The sequence below is a fragment of the Chenopodium album genome, chromosome 20 (assembly GCF_948465745.1).
Source record: "Chenopodium album chromosome 20, dcCheAlbu1.1, whole genome shotgun sequence".
In the NCBI taxonomy this organism is placed as follows: Eukaryota; Viridiplantae; Streptophyta; class Magnoliopsida; order Caryophyllales; family Amaranthaceae; genus Chenopodium; species Chenopodium album.
The window spans coordinates 40058575-40080999 of NC_137853.1; the positions used below are offsets into that span (position 1 = coordinate 40058575).

The 22425-nt window shown below is 33.6% G+C and overlaps 3 protein-coding genes across 3 annotated transcripts; 1 reads left to right on the forward strand and 2 right to left on the reverse strand.

The window, feature by feature from the left end:
• Positions 1-545: 545 nt before the first annotated feature.
• On the forward strand, positions 546-4212 carry LOC145597900 (auxin-responsive protein IAA14-like). Its single transcript, XM_081654168.1, has 5 exons — positions 546-1120; positions 2342-2580; positions 2785-2920; positions 3085-3146; positions 3859-4212. Exons 1-5 carry the CDS (start codon positions 798-800, stop codon positions 3894-3896), a joined length of 798 nt encoding a protein of 265 aa, XP_081510294.1. The 5' UTR covers positions 546-797; the 3' UTR covers positions 3897-4212.
• Positions 4213-6556: 2344 nt separating this feature from the next.
• Positions 6557-14325, reverse strand: LOC145598562 (putative uridine kinase C227.14). The gene is made up of 12 exons (XM_081654935.1): positions 14170-14325; positions 12816-12943; positions 12657-12700; positions 10757-10834; positions 9759-9951; positions 9485-9515; positions 9343-9401; positions 9089-9162; positions 8194-8280; positions 7248-7309; positions 7131-7162; positions 6557-6902 (listed from the first exon to the last, which is right to left on the reverse strand). The coding sequence occupies exons 1-12, from the start codon at positions 14231-14233 to the stop codon at positions 6813-6815; spliced, it is 942 nt and encodes a 313-aa protein (XP_081511061.1). The 5' UTR covers positions 14234-14325; the 3' UTR covers positions 6557-6812.
• A 1375-nt stretch (positions 14326-15700) lies between these two features.
• LOC145598720 (F-box/LRR-repeat protein 17-like) lies at positions 15701-21213 on the reverse strand. Its single transcript, XM_081655106.1, has 11 exons — positions 20575-21213; positions 19149-19250; positions 18398-18542; positions 18103-18287; positions 17813-17917; positions 17583-17680; positions 17253-17467; positions 17099-17165; positions 16911-16996; positions 16531-16623; positions 15701-16023 (listed from the first exon to the last, which is right to left on the reverse strand). Exons 1-11 carry the CDS (start codon positions 21162-21164, stop codon positions 15952-15954), a joined length of 1758 nt encoding a protein of 585 aa, XP_081511232.1. The 5' UTR covers positions 21165-21213; the 3' UTR covers positions 15701-15951.
• Positions 21214-22425: the final 1212 nt, after the last annotated feature.

Here is a 22425-nt window from a genome sequence, read left to right on the forward strand (position 1 = left end):
ATCTTAAAGTCAAATTGATGCAAATTTTGAGGTAAACTCATGTTCATTCATTCAAAAAACACTTACATCAACAATAAGATTTGTGAAAACAATAAATGAAATTTTACAATATCATTTGACTAAAATTGTGCAAGTAGAATTAATAATTAAAATGAGTTGAAACTTTTAATTATTCAAATTAAAAAAAAAATGTAGAAACTATCTATCAGCAGACAATGCACCAATCAGCCTATTTATTGCCCACATGGCCCAAAACCTCCCCCCTTCTCTTTATCCCACAGCTTCCTGTTACATTCTCAATTTAATTATTTTTTTGTGACACTTAACAGTAATAAGTAACATTATTATACAATATAACAGAATTATTCTTTATAATAATTTATACAATAATATTATTAAATAAAATATAAAATAAAAACTCCTAGTAATAAGAAGTATAATAATTGTAGTAGCATTATTATCCCCTTCCCCACAATCTATTATCATATTATATAATATTATTATATAAATGTATGTATATTTTGTAAAAAATTTCATATTTAAAAAGAACCAACCAGGAAGCAGCAAATACAACCCAACTAAACTATAGAGGAGAGAGAAATTAAAGAGAGTATTATTATACACAAACCATTCATATATATATAGAAAGAGGGGTCAAGAAAAAGGGAGGAAATAAACTAAGCTTAGCTAAAAACATTATAAATATTTATTTATTAACGAACCATTATCAAAGTTATTAGAAAAAAATAACAGGGGGAAGAAAGAAAAGAGAGAAATTGAAGTAATAGAGAGAAAAAATGGAAGTTGGTCTGAAAATGGAGGAGACAGAGCTGAGCCTTGGACTAGGACTCGGGTTCGGGGTTCGAGGCGGTGGCGGTGGCGGAGGCGAAAAAGGTGAAGTGAAGAGTGGTGGTGGTGTTGGAAGTAAAAGAGGATTTTCTGAGACAGTTGAGTTGAAACTGAACAATAATTCTGAATCAAAAGAACAGACTGCAACATCAGCATCTCCCTTGGATCTGATGAAGAATGATAAAGCTGCTGCTGCTGCTGTTGCTTCTGATTCTGCTGCTAAGGAGATTTCTTCTAAGGTTAATGTTGATCCTGTCAAGCCTCCTGCCAAGTAAGTTTTTTTTCTAACTCGTACTACGTAAATGATTTCATATACTACCTCCGTTAATTTTCAGTTACAACAAAAGGATTTTTATGTCTCACAGTCAATACTCTTTTGTTACAAGACTTACAACTAAAAATTAATTGATGTAGCTTGTAATTTTTTCCATTTTAAATATTTTTTTAAAAATAATTCTTCATAAACATTAACATAATCATAATGATTTGTGGGTAATATAATGAAAACTAGCTATTTAGCTAGGTTTCCATGATTAATTTGGTGCCAGAAAAAAGGGTTATTTTTGCTTAATTATGTAATTAGTTGAAGAGTAGTAAGATGTACATATATATGATGATTATATATTTTCTTGTTACGGTAACTTAGATGATATGGTGATATTATTATTCTCCAATCGACGATGTATTTGATACAACTTAACCAATCGATGTGTTTGTTAGAAATAATAGTGATGCTCGAAAAGGTAACCATGTGGTACGGTGTTAATGTAACGAAAAATAAAACTATGATAATGATCGATATGGGTGAGATCGATATGAATTTGATTACATGCATCTATAGACTCTTGAATTATTGATTGAGATATTTGCAAATACTTTGAACAAGTATATACTAGCAAATCAATTAACAAATTAATAAATCAATGTTAAAGCAAGAAAAAAAGAATGAATAAATTAGTATAGAGTATGGACAGTTTTGCAATAATAGTTTGCACAAATTGAAGGTCTAGGGAAGAAGCAAAAGTTCCGCCAAAAGGGCCGTTTGGTGCTAGTGTGCTACATAACATATAATATATTATTTCCTCATATTATATTTTTTATTTAACATCTTTGTTGATGATAAAAGTAGATTTCTAAGTTAAAATGTTTTATTAATTAGTCTAAAAATTAATCCGATGTTTTTCATCTATGTACATCAAAGTTGGGGATAAAGGTAACTTATTAATATTGGTAAATTTCATAACTTTAAATGACAAAAAAAAAAAAAAAAAAAAAAAACTCATAATCAATATCATATGCATGATTTAGCTCTTGGTTACTTATTTAACACAAAACATGAATTAATATACACGATATTTGAACAAGAAATCAAATACTTGCATAACATAATCTAGCAAATAGTATTAGATTTGATATAAATGTATACAGTTTGTGTCTTTAAAGCCGAAATATAATAACTTAACATGTATTGTTACATACGTTAATAATGTAGGACACAAGTTGTGGGTTGGCCACCAGTGCGAGCATACAGAAAGAACATGCTGGCTGTCCAAAAGAGCACCGGTGGAACGGATTCCGAGACTGAGAAGCCAATGAATGGCGGTGGTGGAGCCCTCGTGAAGGTGAGCATGGATGGTGCACCTTACCTACGTAAGGTGGACTTGAAAATGTACAAGAGTTACCAAGAGCTTTCTGATGCTTTGGGCAAGATGTTCAGCTCTTTCACCATAGGTAAATTTAACTCATTTATTTTATTTATCCATTTATAACATAAAATATGAGTTAAACTCAAAAATATATGCATACTTTTTGTTCGTTACATAAAAAATTACTCGTATTAGTTATTTCAATATGGATAATTTATTTACTTGTTACATATCGACACACCTACAACATATTCTCGTGTAATTTATGAGTTTTTGTGATCGTGTTTAGGCAATTATGGTGCTCAAGGGATGATCGATTTCATGAATGAGAGCAAGCTGATGGATCTCCTTAATGATTCCGATTACGTACCAACATATGAAGACAAGGATGGAGATTGGATGCTTGTTGGTGATGTCCCATGGGAGTAAGTTCATTCCCTATCAAGCTATCATGCATATATATATATAATCCTTTAATGAACATATTTTTATTACTTGATTATCATTATTAAGTAACATTATATACATGTTGAGATTAATAAAAAGTTGATTATCTTATAATTGTGTGCTTGTTTAATTTTTTTACCAGGATGTTTGTGGATTCATGCAAACGACTTCGTATCATGAAAGGAAAGGAAGCTGCTGGACTTGGTAAGTGATCGTTCTTTCTAATTATTTTCATTTCCTTTTCTCAATAATAAATACTCTTATATCAATTAATCAATTAATTGCTCAATTGAAAATCATTCACATATAATAATATATGCATGAATATATAATTGATAAGGATGAACATAGTCCATTAATGTCGAAGTTATCATGTTATCACCTTGCATGCATAATTGAGCTATTTATAATGGAGTTATTTATTAATAAATTATTAGTTACTATTAAATCAAACACTAGGATAATGCAATTGCCTAAAAACCTCTTTGAATTTAGTCATATTACAAGCTTAAACCATACAAAGTACTTTGCATTGATATGAAATCGAATGAAATTATCCACTACTTCAAATATGTGGTCAATTTAAGTCGAGTCAGATTCTTGAATCATCTGACATGAAATGAAACCAACCGATAGGAGCCTAATAAAACACCACCAACCCTCTCTCAAACACTTATTTGGGCCTAAAAATTACATGAGGGCCCAATCAAAATTTATGATAAACATCATGCATGGCTTGAATTTACCTAGTACAATTCCCATTACTTCCACATACATTATTATCCCAAGTCTCCTTTACAAGTCTTGTTGGTCGGATTTCCTTAGCCAACTAAGCTAGTTGCTACTATATACGAATTTCCTTGATTAATCTTGTCGATCTAGTATATCCTAACGAGTTAATATTGTACGTTTTCAGCTCCAAGAGCCATGGAGAAGTGCAAGAACAGGAGCTAAACTAGAAAATGGTACATCAGCCTGCTCCTTTGATCTTAAGGCCAGCACCAAAAGTCAGTTTAAAGAGGGTACCGAGCCTAACAGATGGATTGAGCAGGGTGAATCTGTAATTTCATGTGTACTTGTTTTCACCCCTTTTTTTTTATTTTTTTTTTGGATTTCTTGTACTATGATTTGATATAGATTTATCATATTACTACTTTTAAAAGTCTGTGAGTTGTATGGTGCTGAAATTTATGACTAGACATAGAAACAGTAACTAAATTGTGTCCACAAGTAAGACTATGTTTGGCCCAATATGTTTATGTTTATGTTATGTTTTTTATTTAATTGTATTAATTATATTTTGTTTGGCTTTAAAATTACAATAATTATAGTTTAAGTCATGCTGCTTGTGATAGCAATCAATGGGGTTGATAACAATATTCCTTTTGTTCTCTTGATATAAATAAATACTGTTAGTATGACAATTAATTTAATTTTGTTCATTACTCATAATTATTCATAATTACTTCTTATTGTCTATCGTGATTATTAATATTATTATTATGACTCCCTCCCTTCGTTTTTAAATGTTGTTCTTATACTTCTGAGACTGTATCTATGAGACAATCACCGTTAAAATAGGAACAATATTGCGAAGCCTGATTAGTTCCTTGCCCTGGCTCTTTATCATTGGATTCTTTGAACCAAACAATACCCCTATAATAAGGTGATTTATTAAAATAGTTGTCTGTATCAATAAATAATAGAAAAGTGGGGACTGAAATAATGTGCATGTTCCATGAGTTGGCTAAGGAAGGGAGCAAGATCATGTGGATGTTGATGGGGAGGTTGGCATTTATATATCTTTGCCTATCTGTTTAGGCCACTCTATATATATTCTTCAATTATGATGTAGATTGGTGGTTTCAATGTTAATAATTTATCTTAATCATACTTTTTTTTTTTTTTTCTCACTATATATCTATTTTTCTCATTAAAAAAAAAGTATATTATTATATGAAGAACAGTTCTAATTACTACATATCAATATTGGTACGATTAAGGAGAATTAAACCATTATTTTTTGGGCTAGTAAAGACTAAAGAGGGGGGGACCAATGAAAAAATATTCATGCTAATCATTTACAAAGATTGAAGCTACGTTATCTTAAAGAAAATATATGATATTTTATATTTGATCTGTCGTGGGATTGGGATAGAAATCAAATAATATGCGCTGCTAATTGAAAAGAAAAGAACAGAAAACCTCATTCATTGCTCGGTTTATGGCGATCAAGGGTGTGTTCGATAATATCTTTTGAAACAGTGTGGTGTCGTTTTGACTTGCTAGTTCCAAACATTAGCGTATAACTAAGTTGCCAGTAGTATTAATTTTAGCTTTTAGAATTTAAGATAATTCTAAAATCTCTTACATTGGTTTCTTGACATAGAGATCGATTATATTGTTGAAGGTGACAATCTTTACACCATCAACTCTATTAAAGAACTTTACAAGATCTATTGGTTGATCAACAATATAATTGGAAATCCGAAGTTGTCTTCTTCTTTTTGATCCCTTTTCATCACCCATTTCAAAAGGTGAATCATACGGTGGAGTTCATGAACAATATAATGTGAGTTAGGTTGGTTATTTTTAAGAGCTCAAACAACCTAGCATTCTTTCCTAGTAAAAACTCAAATTTTATTTAGAGTTCCACCACTAAATATGTCAATATCCCAAATGACAATTACTCTAATTTTTTTGGCATGAAGTATTGCAAATTGCAATCAATAAGAAATTCTTAAAGTATTTTAGAGGTTTCTTCCCTTAGATATAATTAATTTTGAATGTTGTATAGTACTTGTTGTATTTAGTAACCTTAAGCATTAAAAAACTCCAACAAACCGACTTTCCGAGCATTAGTTCCATGTTCAAAGATCCATCTTTGGGTGGAAGTTGAATTTTCACTCAAATGGTTTTCAAATGTACATTTAATTGGCCAGACATTGAGGCAAAATTGTGTTCACAACTTTAGATCTCTAGTCTTTATGACAAATTGACACTAGTATTCCAACTTAATGGAGTAGATAAAATTGACACTTACCGATAATCAAATTCATAACCTTATTTATTACCAAAGTTGATAGATTACAAAACCAATTATGGGATTTTAACCATCCAAAGCATGGGTTGTTTTGGTTATTTGATATAATATCAGGGACCAGTGTAATAAAAAGTTAATTGAATATTACTCAATCCATATCAAAAACCGAATCATTCAGTTATATGTGTAACTAAATATGAGCCAATCATATCAAAACCAAATCGAATGACTCAACACCCAAACACCTCCCGAATCAAACCTTACCAATTCACGCGGTCATAAAAGGGTAAAACATAAACGATTTTATCGACTAGAGAGACGGTTTCCGAAAGACCTACAAGAGCTTTGAAGACAAAATGGCAAGGAGTTGATAGAGTAGTAATGAAGTAGGGACAAGAGCCTAGATTAGAATGCATAAGTAATCAACATTAACGAGGAGCAAATTGGTGATACTGCCATGTACGGTTGATCTATAACTTTTGCCTCAATTCAGGGAACTGACTTCAGTAAATCACTCTAAAAGTTGTGTTGACTATCTTTCTTGGATCACGCGTAGCACTATTTCCCATATTACCCTTTATGGAAATAATCAAAGTATACCATTATTTTTATGAATGGAACAATTTTCACCAAATTTTGACAATCAAGTTTTCTTGGAGGGATCCAAGGATTTAGGAGGATCAATTATTAAGTTAAAAAGTCAAGTGCCTACATTTATAAGTAACTAGATTCAACCCCTATTTGACTTTTATTGTTTCTCCTAGTACTAATTTTTCATCAATTTATTTTTGAATGAAGTCAAAGAAGTTCATGATCGATCAATGAGATTATGAGGTTTCGATTGACCTTATAATCAAGTCCGCGTTTTTCTTCGATTTCATGATCATCTCCGCGTTGGGACGATCGTTGTATTCTATCTGCAACATGGAATTTGTATCGAAAGTTAGTAATCAAATCCGATTCATATCTTTTGTCTCACTTTTATATGTTTTGCCAATCTTTCTTATTGGTTTGTGTTACTACCATTAAAGCCCTACCACTAATTTTCTTGAAAATGGCATTCAACTATACAACTAATACAAGTGGTGCAAAATAGTAGGAGAGAGCATTTTGTTTCGCCAAATACGTAGATTCATGGGACTTACCCGCCATTTCGCTTCATCAAGAGACCTCCCAGCTGAAAGATGCATTGAACCAAAAGGAAAAATCAGTAGCGGCAATAGATTAATATTTAAAAACCAAATGTAAACAAGTATACATACACTTTGACATATGCCGTTTGAGAACCCGTTGCATAGATGTGTCAAGATCAACGTCAATGAACCTGCACATTCACAACAGCAATATCACTTGAAATTACCGAATCATTCTTATAGTTTTTGTGGTGCAGATTAATAGAACAAATCATGCATTAGCTTAAACACCCAGTTGAGTATGCTTTCTTCTTACTCGATAGCGTATTTTTTAACTAATCCTCTAATGTCTTAAGCTAATTAGAGGCTTAGGGAACCCGTAGTATTGCTTAACTACTAGAGCATACTTCAGAAACACCCTGGTCAATCACAGACTGAGCCATTCTTCTCAAAACCAGGAGTAACAGAAAATAACTAAATATCAAGTTCCTTAGGGCAATTGTGAAAAGTAGCAGGTATGACGAAACCATACATATTTGTAAATTTACAAACAACAAACTCTTAGCAAACTAGCTAAGACATGCTTGTAGTGGCAACACCACCTGTTACAATGAAAAAACAAGTATTCCCTTATCAATAGTCACATAGTTGAAAAATATTTTAGAATGTCCGAAACAAAGGTTGCCATCTTTCCTTAATCAGTAATGGTCTGTGATTTGACTGGTATAGAGTACAGTTACTACCATTAAGTGATTCAAGATAGAGTTGGTGGAGTTATTGAGTGAACCAGCTATTACAAGGAGTCTTTTAGTACAATTGTATTATATCCTTATTAATGACGGGTTAGAACAATTGACATGTCCGAACAGAGTAATTCTTTTTTACAACCAAACAATGCAGATAAAAGTTATGGGTTTATTTATTCATGACATCCCTCTAAGTTAAACAGTTAGGATCAGATGCTGCACATCTACCACCTAGAATCTACAAACATAATTTTGTTTGCATCACAATTTGTTACTTCTCACTTAAATTCAGACCAAACTAGAAGCATCATATTAACAATGAGATTTACCATTTTTCGTCGAACATGGAAGAAATATCTTTCCAAACCCCTTCATCTAGGAGCAAGTAATTTCCTTCTACGATCACAACTTTGTGCCTGCAGACAAGAAATTCAAACAAAGACTCGTCAGATTTCTCCTCCATTTTAGTTGAACAACTCGTGAAAAGTAAAACAGAAATACATCAAAATTATTGTTAAAGTTGATCTGGAAAGAGACGCCTATCCGACACAGATCCAATCAGTTTCAGCATTCGGTCATTCTAATAGAGATCTGTGACATAAGATAAAAACGCTAACATTTTATGGTTTCCTATCAGAGAACAAATTTGGCATATAGAAGTTCCATGAGTTATTAACTACTTGCATTATCTTATACGGACTACGGAGTACAAAAAAGGTTTGTGGTTCATAACATGACCTAGTCTACTAACCATCAAAAACAATACAAAGATACAAAAAAATAAAGATATGTCAAAAGTTATATGGATGAAAATGTTAGCAACCAGAAATTGTTCTGTGACAGCTGCTGTAACTTTCCAAGAATTATATTATTAGTACTTAAGTAGCAGTTATCAGAAGTGAAAAAAACAGGAGCAGAGCAATAGCATTAATCTCAAACGCCTGTTGCTTAGAAAGAGAACAGACTCAACATAATTCAGAAAGGTCATAGTTTGTGGTCCAAACTAGTGGCTAAAGGATGAAAACAGCTAATGACCCAAATGGATCCCTAGTAAACTACTGGCTAAAGCCATAAAGGCTCTCAACTTCTATTGATATGCACAATTTGTTAAGTGGGCTTGAATATCTTGGGCCAAATGGTAAGGGTTCAAAGTCAAGAAAACACAAGTATCACCAGTAATAGAAAAGGGGCATATATAAACTATTACAAAAGGCATTTACTTACTGAAGGGAGACAAAGATGTCATCTTTAATAGGATCTCCTACGCCATGATCAAATGATGGTGCACAAACGGATCCCTAGCAAATTGATCATGTATCGGAATTCAGAAATATAGTGCAAATACACCAAAGTAAATACAGTCTAAATAACATCCACCTTTAGCATCAATTTTTTCCCATCATAGTATATGCTAACATCATGCTAAGAACTATATTCAATTAGTATCATCTTTCTGAATCACTAGCAGCAAAAGTTACCTGACTTCTCAAAGTCTGAAGACATATAAGTAGCTTTTCCGGGTCAAATGTCCATGGAGCTGATATTAAAAATGGTGAGACTCCGTGTCAACATTTCAAAGATCATAACAAACCATAATGAAAAAAAAATAAAGAACCTTACCTCCTCTTCTTGCATGAGCCTCTTTGGGATCCTAATGAGAATTGGAAAAAAAAAAAAAATTAATGAACACACATTACTTGGAATTTGCTAGCAAATCTGAGACTCATCTAACAATAGAAGATGGTTCCCTGAAGCAATCACATAATACCATAAAAAATTTATGGAAAATTAAAAGGTTCACCAGACTCAACCTACTTAGTGTTTCTGGAAAGTGGAAATAACATAAATTTACAAATCTTCCCAAATTTATTCAACATGTTCAGGAGAGACAAACCTCCATCGCATCTAGTTCACTACGATATAGATGGAACCCATCCATGGGAAGAACAATTGCAACATCTGGTGATCCTACTTGTTCGTCCATGGAAGGTGATTTCTGGGGCCATGACTTGTTTATACGCTGAGCCACTTCATGAGCCACCGTACTTTTCCCGGCACCGGGAGGACCGGCCAAGCCAACAATATATCTGCAGTGTATTCAGCATACATAGTTACTTGTATATTTTTTAAACACATATACAACAATACTTCCTCCATTTCAAAACAATACGGATTAGACTCCAAAAATATTCGATGGCCTGGTCTAAATTCACTGAGTTTTGACAGTTGATTTGTCATGTAATTATTAAAATATACTTAATGACGTAAAACTATCATTGCTAGACTCCATCTTAAAAAGTACTTGCAAAATGTTTTGATTTGAAAACTTTACTATGGTACAGTGTTTGAAACAATAGTCAAAGTCAATATCCTCAAATCCAACATATTTTGTAAATGAGTGATGGATCATCTGTAGAAGTTATAACTCCCAACTGCCAAGCATAGTCAGGTAGGAATTACAAGCCTCAAAACACAGAGTATGCTATGTCCTACCCATGCGCTGCAGCATGTGTTGCTCCTCAGAACAAACACTTTCCTATGAGCGCCAAGTACAACACAATTACAAAAACATCTTCCAAAACTCTGCCAGTGGTACGAGAAGACTTCCATAATGATTTACATGATAGCATATTGTGTATCTGAATTTTGGTAGTTTGGTTTAAGAAACTAGTTATTTGTTTCCTCATAGTGTTTATTTTGTTGCCGTATTCTAGGGTATATATCAATACATAGGTTTCTTTAGTTGTTTGCTTAAGCTCCAAGTTTATGAGTTAGTATATATTGCAATTTGTTTCTGCTAATTAATTCAGTACAATTGACATACTTTCAAAAAACTTTATCATAGCAAAATAGTTAAACTTCCAGGAAAAACATAAATGAGCATAAACTTACTTAAAGTTGGGGTTTGATGTCACGGCTGCGGTAGGAAGAAGACGATGTGCCAAAGCTTCATAGACCTCATCCATAGATCTTGAAATAACATGTGTCAGTTAATCATGAGAAAACAGAATCCCAACAGCTTTAATACATTAAATAAATCTCAAGGCTTTAAGCATTAGAAATTCACAGATAAAATCAACAGACTATATATAATATTCTTAAAAATTGGTGGATAAAATAATATCTAGGACCTAGACATATTAAAAGTAAACATATTTCAGACATGGGATTGAAAAATGACATGCAAAAACCTTTAGGGATACCCATGGAAGATCTTGGACAAGAAAGAATGGTAATACTTTGTGTCATGTTAACCTGTAATGTTCCTCACAGCCCCAAGGTCTATCAGGATCATGAATGACAGAGCTAAGGACACTAAAGAAAGAAATTTCTGGGCCACAATTGGTGCTATGATGTAGCAAATGCCCATAAATCCCTACTTGTGAGTTGTGACAAGGCTCCTAGCATTGTTGTCATACAAAAATCCTCCTCGAGACAAAAGTAGGAAGTTTGAGAAAGAAAGGGTCCATGACTAAAACTTCAATGGATCCCCAAGGTCAATAATTATCATTATGGTCACCAATGACTAGATCCAAAATGTCCCTAGGAAAAGTAAACTATGCTTGAGGGACAATTTAAAATCTGGTAAAAACCTCAAGTACAATTAATGGAAGCAGCCTCAGGTTGCCTAATGGCATCTGAGACCATGCATAATAGAACAGCTGAATCAACTGTAGCTGATATCCACAACACCAACAAATATGCTCTAGAGAGTAGTGACCCCTTTCAAACACATGTGATATATCCACAAAAGCTCAAAGGATTCATGAATCAAAAGCAGCTCAGCTCCTCAAGAAATCAAGGTCTCAACTCTCAAAATTCCAAGGTAGTGATCATAAACATAAACTAAACAAAATCTAGAATAACCTATCAATTGCTCGGATCCTTTGCCAACAAAGAGCCATAAGGTCATGCTTGAGATACTCCAAGAGTCTTGCCAAGTCTTCCAAGTCCTATAACGGCTATCCAGGTGAATATGTCATGACACATGTAATGGAAACAGGAAATCAATTTTGAAGGCTAAAACTCATGCACATCGATTTTTAATCATTATTGTACATGTTAACAATACTCTAACTAATTGACTGGATCGTGATCTCCAGTCATCATAACCAAACAGTTACATAGGAAGCCCATTACTCACACCTCAAACACCTAATTAATTTGAGGTTGGTGATACAAATCATCAAATGCTAGGGGAATGCCTCTTAGGAATTTCTGTGACTTCTGGTACCTTATATGACATAAAACAATTACAAGTTGATGGTGAAAGTGACTTAAGTTCATGACAAAGCTTAAGATTTAACATTAAATCTTTCACGAGTTAAGCTTACTCAAGTAGCTAGAAAGCACACTATAACTGGAATGACCAGTAGTTATAACTTATAGCTCAATATTGTACATCACTGCAGGAGCATGAAAGCTCAATGCCATGGCCGGCAGCCATTCAAAGTTCTAGAGTTTTCCCAGATACACCTCTTCTCTCTACCCCTTTCTATAGTTTTCACAATCATGATATGAACAATAAAGACTTTGGCTATTAAAAGTTTGAGCATGAGAGTTTCTCCAGTTTCAAATCACCATTTTCATTACACCACCCATCAAGGGAGGATAATAACAATAACCAACTGATCAAGGTTAAACAATATAACAATAACTTTCATAAAAAAAAAAAACCAAGACAACATAACAAAGGTTCACATCCGAGTTACCCTACCAACCAACATGCACCTACGAAATCCTCCCTACTTTATTGCAATGGTTTTTATAGTATTATAAACCATCTATATACCTGGCTTCCCGGAGAGAAGCTTCACTCTTGCGGCTACATGATACCTGAAAAAAGTGGGAAGCAATCTTTTAAGAAAAAATAATTAAAAAAAGAAATCCTACTACTCCCTTACTACATAGTACTACAAATTATAAAATGAGACCAGTTCAAGAAATGAACCTTTAGAATGCCTTTATTTTGAATGTTTGATGTGACAGCATACAGAAAAGGCTGAGTTCTATTACCAGTCAACGCTATGGATACAGAAGCTTGATGCCGTGGAAGAATCCCTGCTCCCTTAAGCACATCTAAATAAACAAGCAAAATTAATTGATATGACTAACGTCTAACGACACAAATCAGTGATGCCCACAAAATGAGCACATGTTAAGCATAACCAAAACCCATCCCGTTATACATAAGGGACATTTAGTAATAAATATATTGAAACACATTACAAGTGATGAACTATTCAATTTGCTAAATTAGGCCTTGTTCATAAAAAACAGCATTTTGCCCAACATATTAGCATGATGCGGATCATTATCTTGACCCAGAATGCTAATTAGCAAAATCACCATGAGCAGAAGCATTTTAAAACTACGATGTTAGCAAAACACCAATTTGACCAAACGCTTAGCTTTCCAGGGTGCTAATTACTAGTGTTACCAAACAATATTTCACAATCCACCATCTACAAATCAAACCTGCTAATCCAATCTACTAGTTACGAATTGCAAAACAGAATCACAGTAGATTTTCTTGAAACGGGTAGAGCCATGTTCTTGGATACATTTACTACCAAGTTATCAAAGAATTTAAGATTTCAGTATCAACAAGAAGACTCACTAACAAGCAAATTTTATGGAGAAAAGTCCTTGATTCCATGTGTATTCAAGGAAACCTTCTTTCATAAGCTCAATAACACTGAAATCTTGTGAACACACTCAACACAGGTACAGTCAGTGCCTCAAATAAACCTACCCCCACGCCCCGCCTCCGGGTGTACAACATAACCATGGCATCATCATGGCCTTACTTCATAATGAACCAATTTTAGACCTTTGATTGAATTACCATTGCAATTCCATTATCACCACAACATTATTTAATCAACTTCTTACAACATTCAAACAAATTAAAGTAACCCACTATCAGCATTAGGCTAAGATAACACCAAAATAAACAAAATAATTAACAATCCTATACATTTAAAACCCATCAATTTATCAAAGCTTCAATCTTTATGAAACAAATTTCAATTCAATGTAAATTTAAGAAAAAGCTCCCTATTTTCATACAATTAAAAAACCCATAATGATCGCAGTTCACAAACCAACGAAAAACAATAACACAATCTGAAAAATAACGTAGAACAACAACAAAATATACAAAACACAATTATACCAAGTATAAATCAATTGTGAACATATCCAAACTTTTTTTTAATTTATATTACAAAAACTAAAATATGCATTAATATATACCAAAATAAAATTAAAAAATGAGGGAGGTGAGAGAAAGATAGACCCACCTCGTGAAGAAGGAAAGAGGGTGTGAGTTCCTCTTGATGTTGCTGGAAAACAAGAAACCTCCATTACTTCTGTGTTTTTAAGTTTTTTTTTTTTCAAACTGAAACTATCTTTGTTTTTTTGTTTGTCTTTCTTGTTTGGTGTCACACGTATGCTACAAATCCAGATTAGAAAAAGTGCTTAGGGAGAAAAAAAGTTGTATGTTTATGTTAATTTCCCCTCGCTTAGCGGATCTTATGTATTGTTTTAATTTTTTTTTTTTTTTTTTTGACGGGCAATGTATTGTTTTAATTAGGATTTAATTGAGCATAATAAAGTTTTCGATAAGGTCACAAAGTTTAGATAATGCGTGTTTTTAAAATCCTAACTAGTGAGTAGCCCGGGCGTTGCCTCGGATTACTACTTTTGTACACGTGTAATCGATATTTTTTTTAAGTCTTTAAAATTTTAGTTGTCATGGTCAAACTTAAATTGATTTTTTTTTTTATTTTGTTTTATTTTTTATTCTCTTTTAATTGAACTTTGTGTTTTGCACTTATATAATTTTTTTTACTTATTAATAACCTACTTGATAATTGACTAAGATGGTGAAATGGTTATAGTTGATATGCGAGGTTGAGAGTTCGATCCTCCTTATTCTTATGTTTTTAAATTCAAGTGATGTGTTGTTTGAGTGAGTGATGATGTGACATCATAAGATATTGGAAAGATGACATGGCGCAACAAAAAGGGACTACGTGGCACATCGACGTTCTTAGGAACGCCTTTTAATATATAGTATAGATTAATAAAGGAAATTGACTTATTTGAGTTTTTTATGGTTATAAATTTATAATAAACTTGTAATGTATAAAATTAATCAATTTTGACAATGTTGTTATTTTTTTTATTAATTAATCTTATTTTAAGACAAAAAAAAATATTTAAAATAAATTGAACATGATCAAGTCTATATTTCTTCAAAAAAAAAAAAAAAAAAAAACATGATCAAGGTTATATCCATTTACAAAGTTGAACATAATTTAAGACTATCAATTCACAACTAATAAATTATACTTATAGTTTAGATTAGTAAAGATAATAAATTTTCTAGTAACCAGATTTTTTTTTTTTTTTTAAATATAGCTAGTACAGTTAGACCATTATCACCTAATTTTCACTTATTTGTCAAACACCTTGTGTAAAAAAACCCTCAAAATTTGTTGTTGAGACAAAAAAAAAGTGTGTTTCCAACTCCTACTATATCGGACCATTTGCTTGAATCTAAAATGATTTGTAAACTGGATCAATGAAAACCATACAGTAACTTCGAAGCAAATCAAAGGCAAATGGGGACATGTAACACATGTTAATCATATTTAACACAAGCATCAATTATGTCAAATCATTTGAATTTCCTGAAATTTTCATCTTTTTAGCTTTCATACTTTCTCTACTCTTTTAGAAAATTATATGGCTTATTTTGAACAAGGGAAGAGCCAAAGAAAGCTTTCTTCTATATGCAAAGCACTGCAGCTTTGGGTGTGGGAAAGAGGCAAAGAGCACACTTACATTTATTTAGCAGTTTATAAAATACAGTTTCTATTTTATTTTTGATGAATTACAAAGCAACTTCAACAACTTTGTTCATCCAATATTCTGTTTACACTGTAATTTAAACAAGAGAAAGACAAATGGGGTTATATAACCGAAGGATGGAGTCAATTACTCCCTAAATTAACACTCAAGTCACTCACTGCAACCCCCAGATAAAATACATTGATGTACATAAATCACAGGGAGGGTCATCCCATAAATACAATACATCTTCGCTTTCGAGCTTGGCCTTGCTTGATATCATCAGAAGGCTGCATAAACTGAGAAAGATACATTTAGCATACTTTCAGGGAAAAAGAAGGAAAATAGTGACAGAAGGCCCTGGTATAGTTCAATGTGACATGCTAATACATTAAAGAAAACATCAGGAACAGGATTGATAGCTCACAACAGCACAGCAGCAAACACTAGCTTACTCAAAACACAGGGGACAGTCCACAAGGATCATAAACCAAGGAAGATCATATGATCAGCATCAGATATTTTAGGGAAGTATCATACTAAGGCTTTTGAAGATCAAACACGGATTATTGGATAGAAGCAAATAGTTCAGAAAACAAAGACTAGATGTATATTGGAGAACATTTGAAGTTCATGACAGCTTGACAAAGGAAAAGAAATATGCAAGTTTTGGTTTCACTTCAAAGTTTAGTGAGCTAGCTCACCCAAGTTAAACAATGGTGACTAGAAAAGAATTAAGCACCAGTAGTAGAAGCATAAAAGTCATGAATAACTTTGTATTTTCTGTAATATAGTGTAATAATTACCTGCTGGCTGAGAATGTGAGGAACTCTAACTCTCTTGGATCCATCAGCCATCCGTTTGCTTAGTAAATGGCTTTCTGATGGAGCATTTTCAATCTGCAAGAATTTCAGCAGGGATGTCAGCTCCATAACTAAATAAAGTTTACGCAATCCTAGCACCTAGGATTGTCAAGCTACAGAAAATGGTCTCAACTTCATACAATTACGTCATCTAAAGCTCTATACTAATGCTACCAGGGCACTGACCATGCAACTTAAACTTAAGGTAGATTTTAAATGGACAATATTTCAAAGAAAACCAATTTAAGAAACTTTTCGTACTTTATTATTAACAAGATGAAATTAACAGTGAGACAGTAGATAGGCATAGTCAGAGGATATACCTGTGTTTCAATAACCTCGTGCAGCGATTTTACACAATCAGTTGCATGAACACTTTCTAAATTGGGACACTGAAGAAGTAACCTCTCTGAACAAAGCAAGAATTGACATCAGAAACCTTGAAGTTTGTTAAAATTAGCAGCTTTTACCAAAACCAACCATCAAAAATCAAACATTCCAAATTACTAACCTGGATTCAAATTTCTACAAGAGGTAAGATTCAGGTCACTGAGCTCTGGACAGTTTAAGTATAGAGCCTGCATTTTGTTTAATTCACTAAATCAGAAATGAAACCAGATGTGAAAATTACAAGCAACCAGTCTACATACAGCACAGGGACTCACATCTAAGCCAGAACAACCCCACAAGCTAAGTTTCTTCATCCGACTATGCTTGATAATAAGCTTCTGGTATATATGATGCAACTTGCTACTTTTCTGTGGCTCATTATCATTGCTTTTATCCACGGAAACATCATCCATGTCAGGATCACAGATTGACATACCACAATCCATTAGCTCCAGAAGAGGTAATTGAGCTGTGGCAAATTGAATACCACCTGTTCATAGGCAGAAAGTAGTGTACTTTCAGAATCAAACAGATAATGTGCAACTGAAATCAACAAAAAATATCAAGGTAGCATAATTAAATCCAAACAAGGAATAATAATTTACTTGAAGTAATATTAGGGCAAAGCGCTAGCAATAATCTTGATAAAGTTCGGGAGAACACGTTACATATCATTCCGATGCCACTATCAGTGATGCTAGACCTACATCAACAACAAAACAATCTAAGATTCTTGCAGGTAAACCAAATAGACTAAAAAAACCAAGCCTATCCTGTTAGTAAATGACAAATTTGACTAAGCAATGAAATATGAGATGAGGCTTTAGTGCATTACCCACTCAAGTCAAGCAGCTCTAGCTTTGAAAAGCTGTAAGCAATAGCAGCAACAGAAGCATCAGTGATGCCAGATCCCAACACTAATGAGAGCATTCTCAGTCCCCTGAACAAAAGGAATCAGCAACCAAAAGAATTTCTCAAGCCTCAACATAATATTCAGTTTTATGCTAGAACAAAAGGTGTACAGGCCTTCCTCTTTATAATTAACAAGAATAAAAAAAAAAAAAAAAAAAAAAAAAAAAAAAAAATAATAATAAAATATTAATATATATGTATATTTGTACCAACCTCAAATTTGCTGCCGAGAGAGCAAGAACAGTATCATGAGATAACCTAGGCGATGCAACATGAATGTTCTGCAACCTTGGGCAGAATTTTCCCAAGTTGTCCATCATGGTTGTGACATCAGTACTATCATTATCTTGATGAGAAAAATTCAAAGAAATCTCCCTCAAATTAGGGCAGTTGATAATCTGCAGTGATGAGACCCAAGTAAGCACAAAAAAAAGGGACAGCAAATTGATTTTATAATCGTACAAATTTAGATATTTGGGAGTTGGAATAAAAAGGAGGGAGTAATCACCGTCTTTGATAGAGAATGAAGATCAGAAAGCCAGAGTGTAGAAAGACTACTTGAAGAAACAATGACCGATCCTAGATTAGAGCATCCTTCCATCTTAAGACTAGTAAGACACCGTCTATCAGCAACAAAACGACCCAGCTCATCTCTACAGTACAAAAACAGCAATGTTAATGGCTTGTGATTACCATGAAGGGTAAAAATAGCTAGGAAAAATTACATTCGATAATTTCAGGACATACAATGTAGTAATAATGCTAAAACTAATGAACCCATATGTTCAGATATAAGCAAAAGAAACCCTCCCCCCCAAACTTCATCAGAAGGTTCTTCATTTGGCAAATTGACATAACAATGAGTAAGCAGCTATTTGTCTGCCTGAGAGTAAGCTATCAAGTTAGGTAGCTCAAACCACCACAAACAATAATCAGCCTTGCAAAGTCATTTCAAATAGAGAGCCACATAAAGAGTTCACTGCATTACATAAGTTTCCTGTCTACTAGAAGAGTTTGAACTCATCTATCCTTTTAAAACATATTTGCACAATTTCCTAAATTAAGATGTCAAGTATTCAAAATCATCTTCTAATGTTCAATCATCCAATATCACAAAGATATAGAGAGCAAATGGGGAGCTCATTTCACAAACAAGTCATACCAGAGCCACAAACTGAAAAGTTAAACTAACATGGTTTCCTATACAAGAATTTTTTAGACCAAAATGAACTAAATCAAACAGGAAAAGGTTAATATACCCAGATATACGGTTAATTGATGACTCTGACATAGAGATCTCCATGGTTTCCAGATTGGGGCAAGAGAACGCAATGCAAGCCAGCATTGTTGAATCCATATCACTGCAATGAAACACAAAAGTTGATGAATATAAACCAACACAAAAAAAAAAAAAAAAAAAGTAAATTAAACACATTACATTCTAAAGAAAACACAAGACAACACCAAGCATTTCTTTTTCATCAGAAATTAACAATCACAGGAATCCTGCTTTTAAGACACCTGAGTTTCAGCTCAGGTACAGCAACTAGCACAGAATTGAACTGATTTAAGCTGTAGCAGTATTAAAAATAGATTCACATTTTTCTGCTTCATCAAATGAAAACCAATTTCACTGAACATCAATCTATCGTACCTAAAATAGAATCACAACAATGTAGGTTCCATCCTCACATTAACAATGTAATTCACATATATTTCTTGAACAACTCCACTCTAATCTTATAAAGCAACCAATAACCTTGTCCATTTTAAGTTCGATGGAATATTTCAATACACAAATTTAAGATTCTTATAAGCTACATTTTAATCGCTTAGTTAATCTAACTATCTCATTAATAGTTGAGTAACATAAATCATGACTAATTGGATTAGGGATCATTTAACAAAAACCTCCATTGTTGCAATGGTAAATTGTGTACATCCGGATGATCCGATCCTCCTTACACTACTGAGTGTAAAAGGCTCTGGCATTGGAGAGATGTTTGCGTATAATACTATAATTCATCGATACCTTTTTGTAATAATCATTTGATATGTCAAAACCCTAGATCTAATCACCAAAAAGCTTGTCTTTTTTTTTATTTAAATCAACTCCATTTTAGATCAATTCAATCAAAACTATGAAGGTCTTACTATCCATAAGGAACCCTTGCTAGCTCAACTTCACTCCTTATCCCTTGCTTGCACTTTAGTAAAGTCATTGAAGCTCAACTCAATGTTACATACAACAATCAACACTCCATTTTCAATTAATTTCACCTCAATTAACATGAACAAATCCGATTTGCAACTACAACAACGATCTGATACATTTACTTAATTAGGTTCAAATCAAACCACTCAAAACCCTAGATCTTACTCCACTCAACAACACATACTAAAAATAACACAAACATCAAAATCCAACCATATAAATCCTTTAAACAAATTAAAATAACCCAAAATCCAATCATATTCTAATATTGTAAGTCCAATTATCATTCATAAAACCCTTGATTCATACTTAGTCTTGTATATACCTAATTTAATTTCACAAACTAACACCAATTATAATCATAAACATCATCATCTTATAAAACCACCCCATTTCATCCAGATCAAACCCACAAAACCCTAGATCTAATCCACCCCAACAAAATCAAAAAATCAAAAACAAAAACAAACCTCTCCATCCGAAGAGAGATCCTAACAAGAGACGAACAACACTTCTTCAAGACCGACCCGACAAACCCAACCGACCCATTAGCGGGTACCCGAACCCGCAACTCCTCCGTCGATTTCCAAACCCGACCCGCTATTTCTCTCCACCCTTTACAAACCCCAGAAGCCAACATCACCGATGAAGGCGGCAACCTCTTCATCACCTCCCACACACAACCAGCCGGCAACCCACCTGCAACAATCTCATCAACATCAAAGTAATCATCATCATCTTCATCGTCATCAATCCCCTCATCAATCGGCCTTAACCCGACAGCCGCCGCCTCGGTATCGGACGAATCTCCGACTTCAACATCGTCAAAGGATAACGCGCGTTGCGTCCGAGGTGGCGGCGGTCGGGGGGTCGCCGGAGAATCAAACACGGCGGCGTTGGTGGTGGTGGTGGTGGTGCCGTCGCACACGTGGCCTTTTTTGGGAAGGCCACATCGACCGCAGTTGTAACTGCCGCGTTTTTTGGCGCGTTTGGTGGGATCTAAGTAAGGGGTAACTGGGGTTGTTGGGGCGGAGGAAGCGGCGGCGATGTGGTGGCGCATTTTGAGGAGAGAGAAAGTAGAAAGTAGAGAGAGAAACAAAAATGGTGGATTTGATTTTGGTGGGCTTTTTTGAGAGAAGTAAAAGAGAGGTTTTAATAGAAAATGGAGGTGGCGCGGGAGGGAAAAACAGGGTTTTGGCGCCCTATTTTTGAAGTTTTTTTTAAATTGAAAATTAAAAACAGCGTTTTTAAAGAGCGGATTCTTTTTTTCTTTTTTTTTTGAAAGTGTGAAATTACGAAAATGCCCAAAATGGGGGTGTTGTTTGGGGGGGGTGGGTTTAGGTTGAAGGATAGTTTGGGGATTTTTGAGGGAGGGACTTGGTTTGAAGTTTGGTTTTTGTTTTTTTGGAGGGGAGAATCACATTCATGGGAATATTGAGTATTTTAATTTAATTTGTGATATTTTATTCCATTTGTGTTGATAGGGTTTTTTGGTGGGGAAAGAGATGGATCGTGGAATTTGGACATTGCTACATTGGTATGGTATTGAAGGATGAGTGTACATGATTTAGCTACATGTCTTGATGGTGATATTTGAAGTCCGAAATATTAAGTTAAAAAAAGACTAAATGAGATTAGGTAATTAATCAATAATTATTTTTTAAAATATTACTCCGTATGCTGTATATATGTATAGCTTTGAAATTTGAAAAAGTTATGCAAAGTGTTACATGTAGTAATCTTTTAGTTGACAGACGACAACACGAGTATTTATTATTAGAGCTTGCTTTACGACAATGAGATGATCAAACTGTTTGGATGACAAAAATACTAAATTGTTCTACATCTCTTTTGTGTGAACATAACACTACGTATAAGTTGTCTATATGTTAACCTATAATAAATGCAATTACGTGAGTATGACATAAATCTATTATATATAATTTTTCCGTTTTACAAATATTGCAACAATCATCATTTTAGAAAGTTATACAAATATTGCAACATTTTTCTATTTGCATATGTTTTCTCTATTTCAATCTCTATTCCTCACTACCTCTCCTCTTCATAAACTCCGTGTCCCATCCCCATGTTGCAATATTTGAGGAACGGAGGAAGAATATTATACTAGTGCAATATATTTAGTATTTATACCATATGTAACAACAAAATGTATATCAGTGACTAATTAAATTCAAGATGATTTCCTATTTGAAGAGCTACACATACAAATTACAAGGGAATTTTTTAAAGTGAAATTAATCACAAATCAATTACCGATCCACACACATCATTGATTGCCTTGTGACATTGCTTAAACA

Bases quoted from the DNA above. Each gene is read 5' to 3' on its own strand.
- LOC145597900 (XM_081654168.1), top strand. From the start codon at position 798: ATGGAAGTTGGTCTGAAAATGGAGGAGACAGAGCTGAGCCTTGGACTA. The intron at 1,121-2,341 runs GTAAGTTTTTTT...TTAATAATGTAG, and splicing joins CCTGTCAAGCCTCCTGCCAA to GACACAAGTTGTGGGTTGGC. The intron at 2,921-3,084 runs GTAAGTTCATTC...TTTTTTTACCAG, and splicing joins GTTGGTGATGTCCCATGGGA to GATGTTTGTGGATTCATGCA.
- LOC145598562 (XM_081654935.1), bottom strand. From the start codon at position 14,233: ATGGAGGTTTCTTGTTTTCCAGCAACATCAAGAGGAACTCACACCCTC. The intron at 9,952-10,756 runs GTAAGTTTATGC...AATACACTGCAG, and splicing joins ACATCAAACCCCAACTTTAA to ATATATTGTTGGCTTGGCCG. The intron at 9,402-9,484 runs GTAAGGTTCTTT...TTTTAATATCAG, and splicing joins GGCTCATGCAAGAAGAGGAG to CTCCATGGACATTTGACCCG.
- LOC145598720 (XM_081655106.1), bottom strand. From the start codon at position 21,164: ATGCGCCACCACATCGCCGCCGCTTCCTCCGCCCCAACAACCCCAGTT. The intron at 17,918-18,102 runs GTTGGTACAAAT...CCTTTTGTTCAG, and splicing joins CTCTCGGCAGCAAATTTGAG to GGGACTGAGAATGCTCTCAT. The intron at 16,624-16,910 runs GTATATCCTCTG...AAATTCTTGCAG, and splicing joins ACGAGGTTATTGAAACACAG to ATTGAAAATGCTCCATCAGA.